Here is a 20,779-nt window from a genome sequence, read left to right on the forward strand (position 1 = left end):
TAGCGATGTAAGGATTATCTATGTCATCGCACGCTGCATCAATGAGCCAATATTTCAAGTAAGAGTGATAAAGTGCATCGGCCCGCTGGGCGGCGGCACGAGGCGCGCACCCCTGAACTTGATGGCCTGGCAGTAGGTGACCAGGTCGGAGAGCTCCGGCGCGATTTGCGAGCTCGACTTGCGCTGCTTGAAGCCGTCGTCGTCACTGTGCAGGTGCTCCGCGTCGGCCGGGTTGCGTGGCCGAGGGTGCGCCGCGCCGGGACTCAGCGTGCCCGGGTGCCGGGCCTCCTTGCAGGACCCTTCCTGGCTCGACAGGGACTCTGCGAAGCCACACGCGCGCGCACGCCTCACGACCACGCACTAGCTGCCCGCCACCATGCACGAGCACGTCCGCAGCTCCATCTACGGAGCACAACTGCCCAACTGACGACTTCAGGACCAACTTCTGCTTGTGAGCAGGGCTACGGCTAGCGTGAAAAATTGGCCGTAGTGGTACATAATCTAAGCAAAACAGCCAAAAAGACAACGACAGAGTGAGGACGACCAGGATTGCGCTGAGCAGCCCGGACAGCGCATGGGCTCCTGGACTGAGAAGCCAATCTCATCTTATTTCTTAGCACAGTTTTGACAGCGAAGCTGTTAGCCTCTCGTTGGTCGGAAAATTTCGTGTCGTAAACAAAAAACCCAGGCAGGACCCAGCAGTTCTCGCACAAGACGCGAGGATAATCAGGCGTGCAGCATACAGCTCACTATTTGTGTAAAGAAAAAAAAACCCCACAAAATAAGCATGGGAACCGCCCGGTGAACAATGACCCCCCCCCCCAATGTGTTCTGGTAAAGATTAAGTTCGCAGTTGCTCTCGACAGGGGATGGGGGTTGACTTCATTCGAGGGCTAGCGCATGCGTCAGGCTAGGCAGGACGCAGCCGTTCTTGTTCAAGACGCCGAGCGCATGCTTCAGGACCCAGCATTTGCCGCCACAGAAGCCCTGCGCAAGCGACAAGCCCACCGAGACAAGGACGGACATTTCATACCCTCCCCCATCAGCATGTGTGGTGGTTTCCAACAGCTGCGCCGGACATCCACTTTCACAGGGCGAGATGGCAGCCATATTTTTTTTCTCTGCCTTTCTGAGAGACGAGCTACAATATAGGAATCGTCATGCTGTCTTTGATCAATAACAACGCTGTCTGAAAATTATACCGTGCTGGCTCTGCTCCGGTTGTGTGGACGACATATATTTGACACATAACCTGAGAGAAAAGGCTTTTGTGACGAAAGATAGAAACATGTAATACGGGGCGCTATATTGCAATAGTTACGCGCAACTAATCGACGCAATGCGCGCGATTTATAAGGTCCCCGTGGTGTGTTGCTTCCTCGGCAAAGTTGGAGCTGCTCGCTCAAGCTCACTCAATTTTTTAAAATCACCTCTGACTCACTCATACTCATCGCTGAACACCTCATGTAGGATCACTCAAACTCAGTCTCGCCGCTATCACGCTTACGTTTGCTCACTTGGACTCAAGCTTGCAGCCAGTGAAAGACAGCCTGCTTCACAACTCACAAGGGCTCTCATGAGTCGCCACGAGCTCACAACTCATTTGGGCCCACTTCGACTCCCAAATAATTCGGGCTCAGAATTCATGTAGGCTTACAACTCCCATGAATTCAGAACTCAGTTTCACAACTCATATAAACTCAAAGCTCATATATTGACTCAGAACTTGTACGGGTTCACGATTAATATGAGCTCAAAATCATGGGTTCAAACTCTTGCTCTCAGTCTGAGGTAGACTCGTAGCGCCAATGACATCGGAAATAATCCTGTCCTATATTTATTGCAGCGATACTCGCTTTGGCCTTGATAATTATCGCTGTTTACAAACAAAGATAAGAAACGTACACTTAAATATTTTACGATATTAACGCGTTAACGCGGGTACGTGAGGATAATTATCTTGGTTTACATATATGTAACAACTTGCGCTGGGATAAACACATTACAAACGTTGCTAATCAATCAATGTATAAACTTCGCTACTTGTAAAGGTCTCTTCGAAATACTCCAAGAAGCACAAAATTACTAGCCTATAAGAGCATCGTGTTACCCATCCTCGATTATGGAAATGTAATTTGGGACCCTTTCACGACGGCTAACTTATCTAAATTAAATCGTATGCAAAATAAAGCAGTCCGTTTCATTTTTAATCGTTATGGCCGCGCCTCAGTTTCCGAGATGATAGTCAAGGCTACTTTGTTGGAAATTGCGGACAGAAATAAATTGTGCCGCTTCCGTTTTCTTTTTAAGATTGTTAAGAGCCACCTAAAAAGCGACACTCATCATTACTTACATATTCTTCTTCAGGTCACTCATCCCTCACCGTCACTCGCTGAACTTAACCCCATTCCGGCCGAAAAACAATGTCTTTAAGTGTTTTTTTCGGAGAACAGCGTTTAAATGGAATAACATTGAAAGTCACGCTGTCGAGCAAACTGATATTAACAAATTTGAAAGCCTACTGGACTTTTAAACTTTCCTTTCTTGTTGTGCACTTGATGCATAATGTGTTACGGTTCTCGGTTTATATAGTGTGCACCGGGCATTGCTGTGTAATCTTGATATTGCAGTGTGTGTTATTCCGATGCGTGTATCGTTTTTTTTTGTTTGTTGTGCCCTTCGACAGATCTCCGCGCCCCACTGTGAATTGGCAATCAGCTCAATCTTGTTTTTCTTGCTTACGTTATGCGTTTTCTTTTGTTTGCTTTATTGTGACATGTATCACATTTTTCTTTCCACCCTTCTACGACCATTTAACTAGGGTAAGCAGTATTGTAAATAAATAAATAATAAATAAACTAGTGGGTATACAAAGCCCTTGATGTGGGAAATGTGCGCTTTACGGAGAGGAGGATTCGCGTCTGAGGGTGAGCAGAGGCAGAGGGGAAGGGCGTCCGACAAGACGGCATGCGCCAGGCTATTCTTTTTGAATTTGCGTTTAGTTTTTTGCTTTCTCGCTGTTCCGGATCGCAGCATCAGGCGTCGCGTGCAGTGCACCGTAGGCGCCGCGGGACCGCTGCATGCTGTAAAGCGCGCGCCGTGTCACGGCAGCGGAGTGAATGCACGTTTCTGCGCTATTTCCGCGCGTTACACGCGGCACTAAATCTGCCGTGATCCTCTGGCTGAGCCTATATTTTTAGCGACGGCCTGCTTAATTAAGTATTCAGGCTGCGCGCCGAATCCATAGAAGCCTCGTTAGCGCGTCAAGATTTGTGTTCTCTTTGCCGTCGATTCCGCTAGTGCTTCCCTTCCGATTTTGGCGAAATACGAAAGCATCTTTACGTGTAGGTGATTTATTTAGCCTGATCTCTCTCCAACGGCACTTGCGGCAATATTTTGATAAGCAGTCAGATGTCACGCCGCAAGGTCATGCCTCAGAGTGGCGACAGGTATACCATGAAAAAAAAAATTAACTAGCCCGCTCGTACAAGCACATGGGAAACTTAATCAACGAAGTATTAAACGCGGCAGTTTATAGCCTTAGTTCATGAGCAACTGGCGGCAGAAGTGAGGAAAAAGAAAAAAACACACACGCTGTTCGCGGCCGCTGCCCCGACATGACGTCACAGTGGTTTGTAGTGCGTTTTCCTTCCTTCTGAGCCTTCAAAATTCACGTTTAACATGGACATTTGGCTTGTAGAGGGGAAACAGGCTAAAGTTAAACCCTGGGCGTAGAAATGAAACACGCTAGCAATCCGCTCAGTTTTGCTCTGCGGACTTGCCAGTGTGTCGTTATGGCCGACTTCAGCGGTGGTGCGAAGGAAACGGCAGCTTTCCAAACGCGCTTTTGTCTTTAAACGCAAGCGTCTATCGGCCGAAAAAAACCAAGCACATTCCACACCTAAACGTGGTAAAATAGTTAAACAGTGTTTACAACTCCATCCAGCATCCCTTCAAACATAGCGTATGCACAAATATAGAAACTACACTCTTAAAAAAAAGGTCGGCGCACTTACTAACAGAACACTAACCAGTTACTTGTCCCAGTATTGGCTCGGTACTTAGTTGCTTTTACTTACTGGTCATGCATGACCTAGTAAAAAGCTACGCGTAACAATGTGGATCTGCTGAGTGCGCAGTGCGACATGGGCACATTAATCACGCACATATCACACGTGGACACTCAACAAATGAATTGAGCAAGAAAGCCACCGGGATGCACGAGGAGAGCGAGTATTACTTAGTTACCTTAGAAATGCATCTGCTCTTTTTGTTTTTATAGCTAGCAGCGGAAAGACCCCTGAGAGAGTCAGTGGGCTTGTAGTAAAAATCAAATATTTTAGCGATAATTTTAGAATTATGAATTTTAATGTGAGCGTATACGAGACAGCATGTGGATTTGCAAAAACGTTTTAATCGTGATTTGGTGTGGAAAAAGAGCTGTAGTTATTATGTTCAATAATTCGTAGAATTTGTTGCTTCAGCGAAAGTTAGTATCAAACCAGCAGCAGTTACTAAGTGCACGGTCTCGGTTCCACACTTAGTGGCAGGACCTACGTACCGTTCTGCGTGGTAGTAAACTCCGTAAGGAGTTAGTAAATACAGCCGTTACTACCCTTTTACGAGCTTTCTTGTTAAGAGTGTAACTTTGATGTGCTGGCAGCTCACCTTCGAGATTATCGTCCTCCTCGTCATAATCCTCGTAATCTTCTTCATCCTCGTCGTTGAGAGACCCTGTGCTGGCTGTCGAGATGATACTGTTTGTCCGGCCAGGGGCAATCTTTCCCTGCTGGATTCCCTGGTCGTGCAGAGATAATACATTTGTTGCGCGGTATCTCGCGACGCATAACGTTTGAGCGAAATACAGGCCCACAGGGAGCGAGGGACTAACACTGCTGCCTCAGAAAAATTTTCGATGTCACAACTTGCTCCTGCGCAAACAACGTCGAAAAGCAAGGACTTGTGCGGCACGTCATTCTTTTTATGCGTACAAGAGAGCCTTCGCGGTCTTTTGCTTGAACTATCCCGCCATTCCATACTTCGTGATTACTGTTTGTGCCCTCATCAGTAGAACAGCTCTCTTCCACTCTTGGGACGGCCCGGGTTCAACTGCCACCACTATTTTGGCTTTACAGGTCTGTCGGAAAGAGGCTTTCCAACACGGTCAGTGCCCATCGTCATCGCCGGCTATCCGTCCGCAACTTTCGCCAGTGAGAAACGAGAAGCGCGTTGAGGCGGCAAAACCTAATCTTTATGGTAAAACACCTAACTCTAAAATCAAAAAGAGCAGTGTCTGCTTAAGCCAGTGATGACGTTGCCTGCGTAACTCCGTCAGAGCGTCCGTAACCGACATGGACCTGTCCTTCACATGGCCAGTCTCAAGGCCACGGAAAGAAGGCTCAAAGGCCACTGTCTCGAAAAGTTTCTGTTATGGCGAAGGGGGTCCTATGCAAATCGTTAGCGGCAGACGCAAAAACACAACCGGAAGGTAAGTAGTTTTCCGTGACGTCACCAGCCGTGATGACAGTGCACCAGTGCAATGTTGTCATGCAGAAACTTCATGGCGCGGAACGATTAGATCTTGTGGCCGATCACATGAATCCGAAAAAAAAGACGAAAAAGAAAGGCAAACTAACAGCTGTGACATTATTCCTCAAATAATTGAAGAAGTGGGAATCGTACACACAAAAGAATAAAATGAACAGCTGCGACATTATTCCTTCAATAATCGAAATAGTGCACGAGACAGTCGAGGCGTTGAATGTTGCATCGTTTAATTTTTTTCCTCGCTTACTAAATAAGGATGCCTTAGAGCAGAATCAGAATATAGATGCGGCTTTTATGACTCCAGCGCCGACATTTCAGCAGCTTCAGCGTACGGCTGCCGAATAGTACGTGTTTAGCAAATCGCTTGTCACGTATAAGGTTTACTGCCTCCCCAACGAGCACTGCTTGATTTTTTTCGTCGAGCTACATTTTAGATGCATTGAAAACAGGGGAAAAGGAAAAGCATAAAACATGGTGAAAACGAAAAATAAAAGAAAGGTTAAAGGAAAGACGAATGAAAGAAAATCACGAAAGGAGACAAAATTGGGAGGAAAACTAAAGAAGAAAAGAAAGAGAAAACAGTGAAGGAGAGGAAGAAAGAAGGAAAGAAGAAACAATTTGTTGTATTTTATTACCTGTGTTTGTGCGCCCCACATGGGTAAGAGAAATTTACAACAAAAAGAAATCAATGCCGCCACCCCATGGGCGCCACTCAGGGTAGTAAAATTAAGAGTGATAAAACAAAAACAAAATGCGGAAATAGTGCCCATACCGTCAGCGGCGAAACAAAACCATGAATGGCTGAGCAAGTCGTGGGGCCTGCCAATATGTGAACGAAAAAGTCCAAATGGGCACCTTGGCAGACTTCAGAGGCAAGGCGGGCGTCAGCGGGGGCCTGAGCTTCTTGTTCTTGATGAGCACCTTGTAGCGCAGCTGATTCGGCGATGGCAGGCGGGCCTCGTCGCAGACATCGTTGGAGAAGAGGAACTGCGTCTGAAGTCTGTCTCCGAAGACGTTCTGCACACCAGCAAGGGGCGTCAGCTCTGTACTTGTCCAACTAGTGAAGGCCATGTCCCTCAAAATAGGGAAATAATTACGCATGTACGAGCTACTACAATCTGCTCGATTCTAAGTGGACGTTTCCCTCCTTAAACTCGATTGCTTCTAAAGCGCGAAAACCAAGAGACTGGTATGTTTTTGTTGTTGTATAAAAGAAAAATGAAATTCACTATAACCGAGCAGGGTGTCGCCGCTATCACGAAGATAACAGGACTTTCTCATTTCTCCTATCAAAGCCGCGACCAGCTGCGGACATTGAATATGCACATATAAAGCGCCTAATTCAAAGCCTATGTCAAAGCGTATGGAAGCAACACGTGAAAACCTTTAACCCGTGGTCGCTTCGAAAATAGCTGTTCGAAAATCAATATTTTGGGAAGCTCGCTGAAGTGGATTCTTCTGCAGCGAAGACTAACACGAAGACAGTGAAATAGCTTACCGTGAAAATCTGTGCCATCTTGGCTTGCTGCGGCAGGGAGCAATGGTTCTCGATGGACAGAATGATCGGGAACGGCGAGTTGGCGAAAGAGCTCTTGTGAATGGCCTCGACAACGCTCTGTAAGTGAGTAAATTGCGTATCGGGCCGCAGCATAAAAATAGACCAGAAAAGCATTTAAGCAACGGAAACTATTTCCCAGGCCGCTTTACAAGCACTGTAGTTGGTCGAAGCATGTCTTGTACCTTTATATCCTTAAATGAAACGTTACAAGGATAAAACGAAATATCAGTAATAACAATGCAATAAGAAGTATGGTACGCGTTACCTTGAATGGAATTTTGGAGGTAAGCGTGTGTCCGTGATAAATGACTGGTATCCCATCGTCACCGTCCCAGCAGTCAAGCTCCACGCATCGGCACCCTCGTAGTAGTACCTAGGAAGGACAAGCGTAAACTTGAATAACGCCTATAGAAGCGACCCGTGAGCAGGCCAGCTTGCGCAGGCCACGAAACCCGCATTATACCTTGAGTATACATAAACGTTGCGTTTATTTATACTCAGTAGCCCAGAGGGGACACATGAAAGCAATAATAACGATGCAACATACCAAGAAGCAAGGTACGTAAAGATAATGTCAGGAATACGACGCAGAAAGATGACATGTCCTGCGGTTGTGGTAATCAACTATCCCGACCATTGGCACATCCACAGCTCATCTCACGTGCATGATACGCAAGCGTAGATAAAAGAAAATTGCTGAAAAAGTGCCCACCTCGCTATAGAGCTCCACCGACGACTCTCCTTTGAGCTGATGACCGGTCAAATAGGTGTTGTGAGACGACGCGATGTAGTAGTGAGACAGAGGCTTGTCCATGTTCTGTGAAAAAGGGTAACCAGCTTAGCAAACTGAAATAAAAGACACCGTGGGATGGGATCGAGCTGGAACTAAGCAGGTATATAGAGCCACTCGTTGGCAGAGCCTCACCGTGTTCGCGCCAGGGGCTATTGTTTCGGGCACGAAAGCATAGTTGTCCTTGTCTAAGAGGTACCGGGCGAATCCTTCGAAGGACAGGAGGTTCTTCTCTCTGAGGACGTTGTCAGGCTCATGTCGCTGTCGATGCAAAGCAGGGAAGAATGAATCAGACCGACACTAATTTATTGCAGGGGTAAAAAGAACTGTAAAATATCGGATGGTTTACAGCGTGCATTGCTTCTGGCTGTGTTATTTTGACGGATAGACTGAAATATTACGGTTAAAAAGGAAAATCCAAATCACCTGAATAAGTCTGATAACTTCTTCCTCAGAGAGCTCTTCCTTCTGGCGACTCGCCAAAAACTTCCTGAAGTCGGCACACTCTAGAACGAGCCTCTTTGAGCTGTCGACTCCGGCGCCATTGGACACGATGCTGGCCGTGGCGATCGCGTCGCAAATTTTCTTCTGCTCCGGGTCCACATGCTCAAACTTGCTGCTTCTTGTCAGGAGTCCTACAGAGCGCGCAGAGATGGCGCAAGAAATTAGTCGAGCTTCTGCCGCTCTCAGAAAGCTTCATGACTTCGGGAATGGCCGAGATTGCAACATCGATTATTTCGAGAAAACAAAATCCAAAACAAGTGACAACTCCTTATGAGTTGTAAATGCGAACACGTCAGATGTCTACTTGAACGTCGCTGAGTGCTCCTTCGAGCTTTGCGCTGCGAGTAATGTTTCGAATTTCGGTGTGAGCTGTTTTTGAGTTTGCGATTAAATTGGTGCGGGTAATTTTTTTTTAATTTGTAGGTTAGAATGTTTCTGTAGACCAGAATAATTTGGACCGTACTATGGCTGAGACTTCTACTGCCGCGCACAGCGGCCTGGCTCGCTGGTGACTGTTGCACCCTTAGGGGAGGCCGCAGCCACCACCATATCTTTCGCTGTCCACGTGGCTATGCACGTGCTCAGGCGTTGCCTAGCAGTGCGGCTGTTTTTATTTGTGTTTCATTAAAGTAAAGCGCACGCTATGAAAGCATCGCGTCACGTGGGTTTAGGAGCCATTTCGCTGTCACAGATGCATTGGGAAATTAATGCTTTCGCAGTCACAAGAGAAACTGCCCGCACACACACTTTCGTAATTCCACATCAACTGTAAGTGTGTCGGATTTCACGAGCATGGTGGCGTGGCGCTTATGCTGTGTGTGTAGGGGGGGGGGGGGGGAGGAGGGTTGTAAAAAAGGTATTCCACCGAGAGGATGTGAAGAGAGCAGGAGGGAGAGAAAGAAAACGGCGTCCTCTTCTCAGACTGTGAGAAGATAGAAAAACCGCTAACAGGTTACTGAACATTGCAGAAAGAGAGAAAGATGAGGAGGAGGAGGAGGAGAAGGAGGAGGAGGAGGATGTAGTGGTGGTGGTAATGGTGTGGTGAAGAGGTGACGGGCGCCGGCGCCCGGGACACGGAACAAGGGAAGTGGACATCATTCGGAGCGATATGATTTTTAAAAGTACGCCGTGTACTTTCTTAAGAACTAAATGATAATCGACCAAATTTAGGGGAAATCCCTAAGGTGGAGTAAGTTTCTGCGAAGGAAAGTTTAACATCCACCTAAATGCAGCCATACGGCTACAAAGGAAAGCTATACAGCTTCCTCAGAAACTTCGCAGTTGAAGAAAAACGTTGAAAAAAAAAAAAGGAAGCTGTATAAGGTGGATGTCAAACTTCCCTTCGCCGAAACTGACTTGGGGATTTCCCCTAAATTTGGTCGATCATCACCTGTCCTTTACTTCGAGTTGTTGATCAATTCGTTCTCGCGCTACAAACGACTAGCCTCCTGGTTAGCTCAGTTGGTAGAGCGACTGCTCCGGTTAAGCGGTGGTCCCGGGTTTGAATCCTGGACCAGGACGAATTTTTCTTCAACTGCGAAGTTTCTGAGGAAGCTGTATAGCTTTCCTTTGTAGCCGTATGGCTGCATTTAGGTGGATGTCAAACTTTCCTTCGCAAGAACTAAATGGTAGCACCGATGTGGCACCACCATTCGTAAGCCAGCCATCATGAATAAAGCGATATAGAACAGCAAAACACAAATTACTTTCCCACAAATATCCTCTCAGAAATATGTAATTAGACCTTAGGTCACAAAAGGACAATCAGCACTTTCATTGCATGCCAACACTGGTTTAAGCAAGAACTGGCACCTAGAAACGTATCAAATATTTTTTTTTTTGTTTGGCGTTAAAGCTCGCGCTGCCGATTTGAAAGCTTGCCCTGAGAGCGCCGCTGAGCAAGATACGAAAGTGGACGCAAAATAAGGCGATGACGCATCGTATACGAGTCACGACATTACTCACTGGCTTGAACTCTGAAGTTCGATGCAAAGCTCAACAGCGCGATCCGTCCAACTTAGATGCAACGTTGAACGCACCGAAAGAAATACCCACGAAATGCACTGCAAGGCTTCCCGATTAGTTCAGGGCACTGAAGTCTATGAATGTGCGAGAAACTCCGGTGTGCACGATGGTTTTTTCGATTTCGAAGCCGTTAGGAGTTCAACCAAAACTGCACCTGTAAAAACACCCATGTGTCTGCTTTGCCAAAATGCACCTGAACGACAAATAGCTGCGATAAAAAAAAAAAAGGAAAAAAGAAAGACGCTGCATGCGACGTGATTCCAGAGAGCTGGTCTGCCCTGCGAAATTACGCTCTGGAAGAGGCCTTTTCGCATTGCGTTGTCATTGCGCAGACAATACTTTTAAATAAAATCTTATGTCAGAGCCCGTTGTGCGTCCAACTGGCTCCCTTAGACAAAGAACGGTTACTTCGGTGCATTGCGAAGAAGCAGACCCACAAACGTTTCTTTTAGAATGTCTGCGTGTGTGTGTGTGTGTGGGGGGGGGGGGGGGGGGCGCAGCAGAACCCCCACGCCTCCTCCATGCGTTGCAGGGCTGCCGGTCACTTTCGTGTGAAACCTTCCAGATCCGTTTGCGAGGGCTTGGCCTGGCTTTTGCGAGAGCTAACTCGCCATCCGCCGAGCGCTTCTTGTATAGTTAAAAAAGAAAACCAGCAGCGTTGGCTGGGTTGCCCGTTCGAAGAAAAGCATCAGCGAGGACGAGGTCCATATGGGGATGTGAAAATAACACTACCCCCCCCCCCCCCCTCTGCTATTTTGTAGGTGCTTGCACGTTGCTACCCATGTCGCCACAAGAAGAGCATTGAAACAACGCAATAAGAACAAGAACTTCCGTGGTCCTGCTCGGCATGGTTTTTGTCAAGCGGAACTCCCCCCCCACCCCCTCTCAACTCCCACAGACCGAAAAAAAATATCGCGAAGGCAAAAAAAAAAAAAAAAAGAAGAATCGACATACGATCCGATTACACAAATTTTTTGCGCTTGCAAATAGGAGGGGTGAACGACAGTAGAAAAATGGTGTGTCAATATGTAGTTCTTTAGTGGTGCCGGAAATAGCAACATTTCAAAAGCAGAAGCGGCAGTTTAATTTACACTGAAGTTTAGATTGAAGTTTACATTAAGGGTATACGTTAAAATTGCCCAATGAGCGCATTAAAATCGAACAAAATGAATGCGCTAGGTAATTTTTCTAGAGTATTATTGTGCTTGGCGAAGTTGATTTTTCAGATTGGTGAGCTAGGGAGAGTGCGCCAAGACGTAATGAAAAACATTCAACGTATTGATCCCCGCGGCGGAGGAGATGCCAGTAGCCCCAAGCGCGGGTGATACGTAATCTCTCTCTCTCTCTCTCTCTCTCTCTCTCTCTCTCTCTCTCTCTCTCTCTCTCTCTCTCTCTCTCTCTCTCTCTCTCTCTCTCTCTCTCTCTCTCTCTCTCTCTCTCTCTCCTTCCCGCCAATCGCTTCCCCGGCCAGCCCCTGGGGTGCTGAACGGGAAGGCCAGCGTTACCTGGTGTAGCTTCCCTGGGCGACCCTCATTCATGATGTTTGAGAAAATCTAAAACTGTTGGCAACGAATCAAAAAGCGCAAATTCGCACCGTTTAGATGAGGCCCAAAGGTTAGCGCAATTTGTAGACTTGTAGCTGACTATTTGGAAAATGCCCTCACCGAGAACTTTGGGGCCTGTCCTGGATGACTTCGGTGAGGCCATCTCCTCCGCAGCAAGTTCGCTGGCGGTCACTTTGGAGTTGGTGGCGACGCTTTCAAAGATGTCCTTCAGGTCCTTGCGAGAGCGCACCAGGAAGGAGCGGAACAGTTCCGCGAACTCGAGGAAGTTCATTTGGCTGGAGTGGGTGATGGTTGGGCGGCTCAGCAGGGATGAGGCCTTCGACGTGCTCGGGGTCACCTGGCAGGACCGCTCCCTGGGGTCACCACATGGCCAAGTCGAAGGGAAGGAACCAATTGAGAGATAACCGCAGTGCTATACACGCCGTGTATGTGTTCGAAGCTGTTTAGGCTGAGAATGCTATGTTTCTGCATGCGTGGGAGACGGGGAGGGGCATTCTATGGTGTGCTACTGAGTATACAACAGGAGCAGTTCAGTCGTGCTCACTTGTACCCCGTGGCGAGAGGCGTGGGATGGACGAGGGGTATGCCGCCCTCGGTGCGGTTGAGGTTCTCGCAGGATGACGAGCTGCGCGATACGCTCGTCCTCTGGGGGCTGGACTCCTGTGACCGGAGCTGTGATGACGACTTGACCGTGGCGCGGCGCTTCTTGATCGTCGGACTGTGCTTCTTCAGGACGCCGTCGTCTACTTCCGGCACGCACTTTGGGCTCACGTCCTGCGACCAGCAAGGCGAAGCATTCATCTTATGCACTGCTCCAAATTTTCAGCTGGGCAGCACGACTGGCTTGATAGAGTTGACCCTCTTTATTAGTTTAAAATCGAAGTCAACACTGCAGTCCCTCGTGTAATCGCTGTGGGGAGTACTCGGCGCCTGCTAGCCAAACAATGCCCACGCTATGCAACAGGTTCTTCACCCGCTGAGAAAAAATGGGCCACCCAAATCTCGGTTCGAAGGAAATTATTTTTAGTGAAGGGCTGGAGGTTCGAATGACCGAATGGAGGTTTGAATGATCGAGCGACATCAATCGGCCCCAACAAAAAATCTGCAGAAAATCAGATAATTGTCTGCTGACGCGTAGCATTCTTATGCCGCTGCCTAGAATGCCAGTCCTTTACAGCCAGATTTGGCTATGAGTAGCCAAAGACATTGGGTTATTTTATTGTTTTTAAGTTTTGTTTTGTTTCTTTTCGCCAATGATAGTAAATTTATACCATTATAGCGATTAAGTGCCGTTACTTCACCAATTACGTATTTCATCGCAGATGCAAGGCGTAGAGCAGCGTTGATCCGTTTTCGCTATTTTTAAAGCAGCAAAGTTTTACTAACCTAGTCAAGCCGAGTTTCGCCGTAGCTAGCAATTATACCGTCATTTGACCGCAGCTACACCGTAGCATTGGCAACGCATCACGTGACTTGCCGCACCGCCGCGTGCGCTAGCCGCCGCTGCCGGCTTGGCGCATGCGCTCTCAACAGCTGGGTCGCCGCCTGACTACGTGACTCTCCGCGCGCCTGGCTAAAGGCACATTCCCACTGGCGATGCGCCTCGTCGCGCGACTAAAAGCGACGTCGCAAAGCGACGAGCCGGCCGTCGCTTTTCGGAGTTTTGCGACGGCGGAGCCGATCGGTCTCGGTCCGAATTCCCTCGTCGCGCGACGGCCCCGCAAAACCGGTAAGCCAATCATGGCCGCGGAGTAGGCTGACGTAGCCGGAAACGAAACGTTTCTTTACATCCGGTATGCAAACGCTGCGGGCGGGCGAGGACGAGCCGCCGCCGCCACCGCCGCTGGCTCGCTCGGCTGGCTCGGCCAGGCGGCCAGGCGCTTGGCCCGCTATCGCTGTACCCGCCGGGTCGGGCCGGCAAGCAACTTCCCGAGTGCATCGGTTCTTTGGTCAGTGGCTTCAGCGTGCGCGTGTACTAATCAACGAATAGCGTGGAACTCATCAGTGTGGAGAAGCGTGTATGGATTGTAAATGGAGCTAGGTGGACAGCGAGACGGTAGGTTGACTTGCAGCCTCTTCGTCTATCGGCGACTGGTAAACACGCGTAGAGTTCGGAGGCGTCAGAACGTTGCGCATGTGAAAAGAAGCGACATTTGTGGGCCGTGATGCGGGTGTTGTGGCGTGAAAGCAAGCGTGTGCATTTCTTCGTGCAATAATATGTTGAAAAGAGCCTTCGTGAGTTTGTTATTTTCTGCTCCTCCCGCAACCCGCAAATGCTTTCGGCATTGCTCCAGGTTAGTAGCATGTGCTTTAGTTTGATTTCTACCTGCTTTTGTCGCGTATTCTTTGACTTCGAATGGTTGACGCACCAACGAGGTCGTATGTACAAGTCGGGAAGCAGCTGCGCTGAACGCAGTCGCATCATCGCTCATCGCAAGTGCGAACACCACCTCAACGCCTCATCGCGCGACGCGCGCCGTCGCGCGACGAGACAAATCGCCAGTGGGAATGTGCCTTAAAGCGTGAACCGCATGGCGAGTTTTTGCACGCAATTCCTGAACATCGGCGTTGCTAGTGCGTTTTTTTCACGCCCGTGTCGACGATTTCGCGTCCGCGGCGGCTTCTGCCTCGGTCAGAAAATGACACGCGACGCGCGGCAGTGGGAGGAGCCTGACGACTTGCGCCAATGGGGAGGCGCGCGTCATAAGACGTATCGAAGCGACCGGGACAGCCGGATGGCCCCTCCGGAGATGCTTAGGCTTACCACGGCAGGGGATATTTCACGGGCGCTTTCCCTGGCGGCGCGGATGATACTTTATAGTGTCGTTCTCGACCACATTATCAGCTCCCTTCCTGCACAAGCAACTTCGTTTGTGCCTTGAGTTTCATTTCAAAGAGCGGTTAGAAGCGGTCGCTGGAGCTACCCGGACCACGTACTTCCCGGCCGGCGCTGCCGCCATGTTTCCACCGCCAGCCGCGCCGCGCACACCCTGCGGGTGGTTTCCGGTTCACGCTTAAGAGGAGCGCCGCGCTCGCACGGTCAGTGTGAGCTTGACCATGGATGAGAGCGAGACCGGGCCGTCTTCTCGGAGTGTTGAGCGGGAGCGGGAGGCTTTGAGCCGTCATCGGCAAGCGGCGTCTGACAGTTGTGGCTAACGATGCGTGTCTACCTAAGCCTAATCGCAGTCATATCTAGCCACCAACCTGCACAGCCGTCATACCTGGCTTAACGATGAGTGCATACCTAAGTATAATAATTACAGATAAATCAAAGGTTAACCAAATGAATCAAGACTGCTAAACCAACTTCGCGTTGCATATTCAGGGTTAGCTGAGCCAATCCGCAGCCATTTTATTCGTAGTTTCAACGTCTTCCGCGCGTTTTTTTTATTTTCGTCTTCGTTTTTTATGTAGGACATGTATAAGATCTCATATTTTTGATTTCATCAGATCATTTTTGTCAATAGTATTTTTTTTTCTATTTTTCCTACATTTTCGTTTTTCAAAATTCTGATCCACCCTGTTTACGCTACTATAATGATTAAATGTGCTACTTCCGCGAATTGTGCATTTTGTGCGAACGCAGGGCGTTACACGATCCCGCTGTGGGGGTACTCGACGAAGAATGCTACGCATTAAAAGTGCAGCCTTAGATCTGACTGGGTGGCACAGATTCTATGCCTGCCGAAAGGCAAAAGCGTTCTTTTTTCTGTTTCTGCCAATATTTTCTCTCTCTCGCAAAGGAACAAAGAAAGCACTACCCGGACAGTGGCCAGTGATGTGGATGACTTCTTTTTCCGTAGTTTTGTCGTGCTCATTCCAAAGCTCGATGCCCTCTTGAACGCTGAAGATGTCGACTCAACTGAAGAACTGCTTCCCAGGGAACTCAGTGTCCATTTTCGGCCCCCGAATACCTACAAGACAAAGCATCCGGCACAAAATTACTCACAACCATTAAAATAAAACGACAACAATGTGATTATATTTCCATGAGAAATAGCCATCACTCCGTACGTTACACAATAGCTAATTACTGCGAGTCATGTCGTCCGCTACTAGTGAACCCAAGTTGGCCTAAATTAATTCGGAGTTTTTCTTCGCTAGCACTTGTGCGTTAAACACAAATATTTTGTGTGCCGGCATGGTGGAAGAAAGAAAGTAAATATATGAGTAATTATGAGATATAACTAAACAAATATTCGATAGTTTCACATTACGGTTGATTAAGACTATAGGCGAAAGAGAAAATGTAATTTTCAGATGGGTAATGTTGCCCGAGGCAGCACCTTTCGCGTAGAAACTCTGTCCCACTTCTACAAACAACCAAGTTGAGACGACTGCTTAGAGTAATTATAGGCTGCATACGCTGTCACAATGTTTCAAAGTACGTAAATCGGCACACAAATGTGTAAACAAAGCACCGATTTCCTCCTCCGAATAGCGCTAGTACAATTTTGACACTCATGGGCCAAACGGCAGACTAACAGACAGATGAAACTAGCAGGCGATGGGGACTTCCTTGTTCTTGGCAGCCGCAGTTGCCATCAAACTGTAAGTGTACTGCGCGATTAAACGCAAAGATAGCAGCTCCGCCACTCTTTCGAGACTCCCATGCTTACGTGGCGCATCCATATTCGCTCATCAAAGTCCGCCTGTAATGGCCGCGCCGGTTCATTCACTATGAGCCGGTTCATGAGCAGCTTGTTTCTCTCACTCATTTTTCAACAGTCTCTGAACACAGGATCGGTTCCCTATGACTGGCGCATCGGTAAGGTCATCCCAGTATTTAAGAAGGGAAATCGTTTGAGCCCTAATAATTACCGTCCGATTTCAATTACCAGTGTCTGTTCTAAAATCTTGGAGCATATATTGTATTCGCACATCGCCAAATTTTTGAATTCCGTCAATTTCTTCAATCCTAATCAGCATGGTTTCCGTAAAGATCATTCTTGCGACACTCAGCTTGCCATGTTCCTTCATGACGTACATTCATGCCTAGACCGCAACATTCCAACTGATGCAATCTTTATTGATTTTGAAAAAGCATTTGATAAAGTCCCACATAATCGCCTACTGCTAAAATTGTCTCGGCTTAATTTGGACCCATTAGTTTTGAATTGGATAAGCGCATTTCTAAGTGACCGCAAGCAATTTGTCCACGCCAGTTCGCATACATCATCACTCACGCACGTGCTCTCCGGTGTTCCCCAAGGAACCGTCCTGGGGCCACTTCTTTTTCTCATATATATAAATGATCTCCCCATAAATCTTACGTCGAAAGTCCGTCTTTTCGCTGACGACTGCGTCATTTATCGCCCTATAAGTAGTAGCTGTGACATATCCGCATTACAAGAAGACCTATTTCGCGTGCAGGATTGGTGCAATAACTGGCTGGTGTCTTTAAATATCCAAAAAACTGTGCACGTTTCTTTCCACCGCCGCCGCAATTTTGTGCAACCTAAGTATACTATTAACAACATTGCTATTGGTTCTGCTGACTCGGTTAAATACTTAGGTGTCCATATATCCCACGACTTAAACTGGTCCTGTCACATTAACCACATAACGAACTCGGCTAACCGTGCTCTTGGCTACCTGCGCCGTAATCTTGGCCTAACCCCTCCCTCAATAAAATTACTTGCATACGTAACTTTCGTGCGGCCTAAATTAGAATATGCAAACGCTATCTTCGATCCTTACCAAACTTATTTGATCAACACCCTCGAATCTGTCCAAAATCGAGCCGCTCGATTTATTTTGTCTGATTACTCCCACTATTCAAGCGTTTCATCGTTAAAAGCAGAACTTAACCTTCCTACACTTCAATCTCGCCGCAAAATAGCTCGACTGTGTCTTTACCACAAATTCTTCCACTCGCAACAACTTAGAAATCAGTACATCCAACTAGCCCACCGTATATCCCGTACTAGTCACACCAATGCAGTCTATCCGGAACGCGCCCATACTAATACATTTCAACAATCATTTTTCATATACGCACATCCCGAGACTGGAATGACCTACCTGCTGCAGTTGCTACCATCATTGACCAATCTCGTTTCAAGCACGCCATTGAAGAAGTGCCGCCATAACTAGTGTACCCATTCTGTTGCTGTCGGTACGTTGTTGTAACCCTCCTTTCTAGTACTGTATCATACCCACCTCTTACATAGAAGTGCCGCCATAATTACTGTACATCGTCTGTTGCCGTTACCATGTTGTTACCTTTTTTTCAAGTGCCGTGTCATGCCCACCTCTCATGTAATGTCCCAATGGGACCTTTGAGGAATCAATAAATCAATAAATCAAATACACACCCTGTGCCGCGAGAGCACAGCGAAGGCAAAGGGAGCTATCAGTGAGCTGGTGGTACCTTGATGGCCTCGGCGGGCGTGGGGCCGATGCAGCTCTGCTCGCGGAAGTACAGCTGGAGGTAGCTTTCCCGCAGCCACTGGACCCGGCCGTCGCAGAGCTGTCGCTGCTGCTTCAGCATGGCCAGCAGGCGGCGCAGGCTGTCGTACCAAACCCCGGACAGAAAGTTGGGCAGGATGAACTCCAGCACGCGGTTCTCGGACAGTCCCACGCCGAACTTGAAGCGTAGCAGGTTCTGGTCACTGAACGAGTCCTCGAGGCCGTGGCGCTTTGCCACGGCTGCCACCTCGATGGAACTGCGGCACAGCACGATCTCCTTGACGACACTGAGGTCGAGGAAGCCTTCCTCGAGCGCCGCTTGGTAGGACTCGCCCGTGTCGTACTTCTGGCTCAGCCCGACCGGCACGTTCTCCTCGATGTTGACGCTGAGCGCGTAGTCCTGCGGCCCGTAGCCGCGGAGCGCGCTCCACGCCGGCTTGCACCACGTGATGGTGGCGTTGCTGCGCTCGAGACGCACGTAGCACAGCGAGGAGCGCGAGCCGTCCTCTTCCCAGTGCACCATGGTGCAGCCGTGGTGCAGGATCTGCAGCTGGTGGAAGTCCACCCGGTCCGCTGTGAGGGGCACCATGCTGATGTGGTGGTCGTTGGCCAGCTCCTGGATCGGGACGTACGCCTCCGGGTCCTGTATGTACAGGCTGTCGTCCTCCCGGCAGCTAGTCTCCTCGCGCCTGCGAGCGAGCGCCGCTGAGTTCTCCCGAAGAGGCACCCCCGTTCTTTCTTAGCCCCCTCCCCGGTGCATTTCACAGCAAACACGGCGTTAGTCTCACGCCACGGGTTTGAGTCTTTTTGTTTGTTACTTCAGGTGAACAAGCCAGCCCCCCCTGGTTCACACAAATAATACAATTTCGCGGCTGTCTGAATTTAAAAGTTGCTATAACGTGTTTCCTCTTCGCTTTCTTAGGATAACAAAATCATGAAGTAATGCAATTTTCTTCCTACTTTCAATATGGGCGAAGGTTATACTGCTGGACCCAGCTTTGTGTAGTTGGGACCACCACCTCCAAGACTGCTATGTGCTATGATGGATCGCATGGCTACTACATGTCTAAACTGGCTCCAGAATGGCAACTATGTATCAAGGAAAAACTTTATCCTGAAGTTTCACGATATGAGGGTGTTGTTTTTTCTCAGAGGCAGCCTGAAAAGGACTCGCGTTTTGCGAAATTACCGACCTACAACGTAATGCGTGACTTCAGTTTTGATTAGCTTTATTACGGCGGGTATGGACTGCGCCGTCTTGAGAGAATGTGAGGGTGAAGTCGATGGTTTAACGAATGCTCGTCTGGGTGGGAGGATACATTCAAGAAGCTAAAAGTCACCGATCAATGGATAAAAAGAGGCTCTTGTGAACAAGGCTCCCGTGTGGGCACCGAAACGTCTTTTTTTTTTTCATTCATTGGTCGGTGCCACTTAGCTTCTTGTAGAATGTAGAATTGCTTGTAGAATCGCTCCGCACACTATAAAACGTCTCTGTGGTCCCGTGTGTCGGCCGCCCTGTAGAATAAGCAGCGCCGACCTACGAACATGCGACACAAGGGCTGCGATCACCAGGCGCATTGCCATCAGTAAGGAGCCGACGTAGAAAAGTTGCGTCTCACAACCGCTGAGAAAATAGTCCCCATAGCTCATGACACTTTTCATCCGCTCGCTTCTTCTTTACGAAGAGGCAACAGTGCAATCTGACACACACGCATTTCCTACCGTAGCACTTGCTCTGACTTTTCGTAACCATGATAAGAAAAGAGAGCTACGGCAGCGCAAGAGAAGAGGCACACACGGCAACGTAAATACGTGCTGCTGCAGTTTTTTTTTATCGGCCTTACCATTTTCATGTACAAACTAACCTAGTGTTCAGCGCTTCCAAAAAAAGCACATTTTAAATCACAAAACCGAAAAAAAGAAATGGACATATAAGGTTTGCGCCATTCGCGCGACTAATCAGCTAATATCGGCTAACAAACAAACAAACAAAAAACGTGGTCGCGTGGGAACGTTCCTGATGAGTATATATTTAAAATGCATAAACCTGCAGCAGTTCATAGCGTTAACAATCTGAACCTTAAAGGGACCCTGAGAGGCGTTTTGAGCACAGTATTAATGAACTAGCGCAATTGTTAGGTTGAGTGGTCCACGTCATCTGTGCCAAGTATAACATTTTTACGTGCAGCGGAAAGCTCACACTTTCGTTGCAAAGTTTGTTGCCGCGTTCCCACCCTTTCCTGCGTGTTTTTATGCTCCGCCAACTTCCCGCATGTACGTCATCGATTCTACCATGTGCGTCACGAAGCAGAATCTTGCAATTGGACGGCTTTTTCTCTCACTTCCGGCGGAGAGAAGCGTCGTCTGCTCAGCGTCGAC

At 48.3% G+C, this 20,779-nt stretch overlaps 1 protein-coding gene across 1 annotated transcript in view; it reads right to left on the bottom strand.

Moving 5' to 3' along the window:
- Positions 1 to 20,779, bottom strand: part of LOC144156122 (uncharacterized) — an 882,723-nt gene that overhangs the window by 54,950 nt on the left and 806,994 nt on the right. Inside the window, exons 26-37 of the mRNA XM_077687950.1 lie at positions 18,363 to 19,089; positions 15,751 to 15,903; positions 12,534 to 12,763; positions 12,089 to 12,342; positions 8,322 to 8,530; positions 8,031 to 8,156; positions 7,818 to 7,922; positions 7,371 to 7,478; positions 7,046 to 7,162; positions 6,403 to 6,564; positions 4,669 to 4,798; positions 111 to 320 (exon numbers count right to left, since the gene is read on the bottom strand). Of these exons, the coding sequence (XP_077544076.1) occupies positions 111 to 320; positions 4,669 to 4,798; positions 6,403 to 6,564; positions 7,046 to 7,162; positions 7,371 to 7,478; positions 7,818 to 7,922; positions 8,031 to 8,156; positions 8,322 to 8,530; positions 12,089 to 12,342; positions 12,534 to 12,763; positions 15,751 to 15,903; positions 18,363 to 19,089 (2,531 nt within the window). The remainder of the gene's footprint in view (positions 1 to 110; positions 321 to 4,668; positions 4,799 to 6,402; positions 6,565 to 7,045; positions 7,163 to 7,370; positions 7,479 to 7,817; positions 7,923 to 8,030; positions 8,157 to 8,321; positions 8,531 to 12,088; positions 12,343 to 12,533; positions 12,764 to 15,750; positions 15,904 to 18,362; positions 19,090 to 20,779) is intronic.

This window comes from Haemaphysalis longicornis, unplaced genomic scaffold, assembly GCF_048455015.1.
Source record: "Haemaphysalis longicornis isolate Haplotype H1 unplaced genomic scaffold, Haemaphysalis longicornis Haplotype H1 scaffold_1, whole genome shotgun sequence".
NCBI classification, from domain to species: domain Eukaryota; kingdom Metazoa; phylum Arthropoda; class Arachnida; order Ixodida; family Ixodidae; genus Haemaphysalis; species Haemaphysalis longicornis.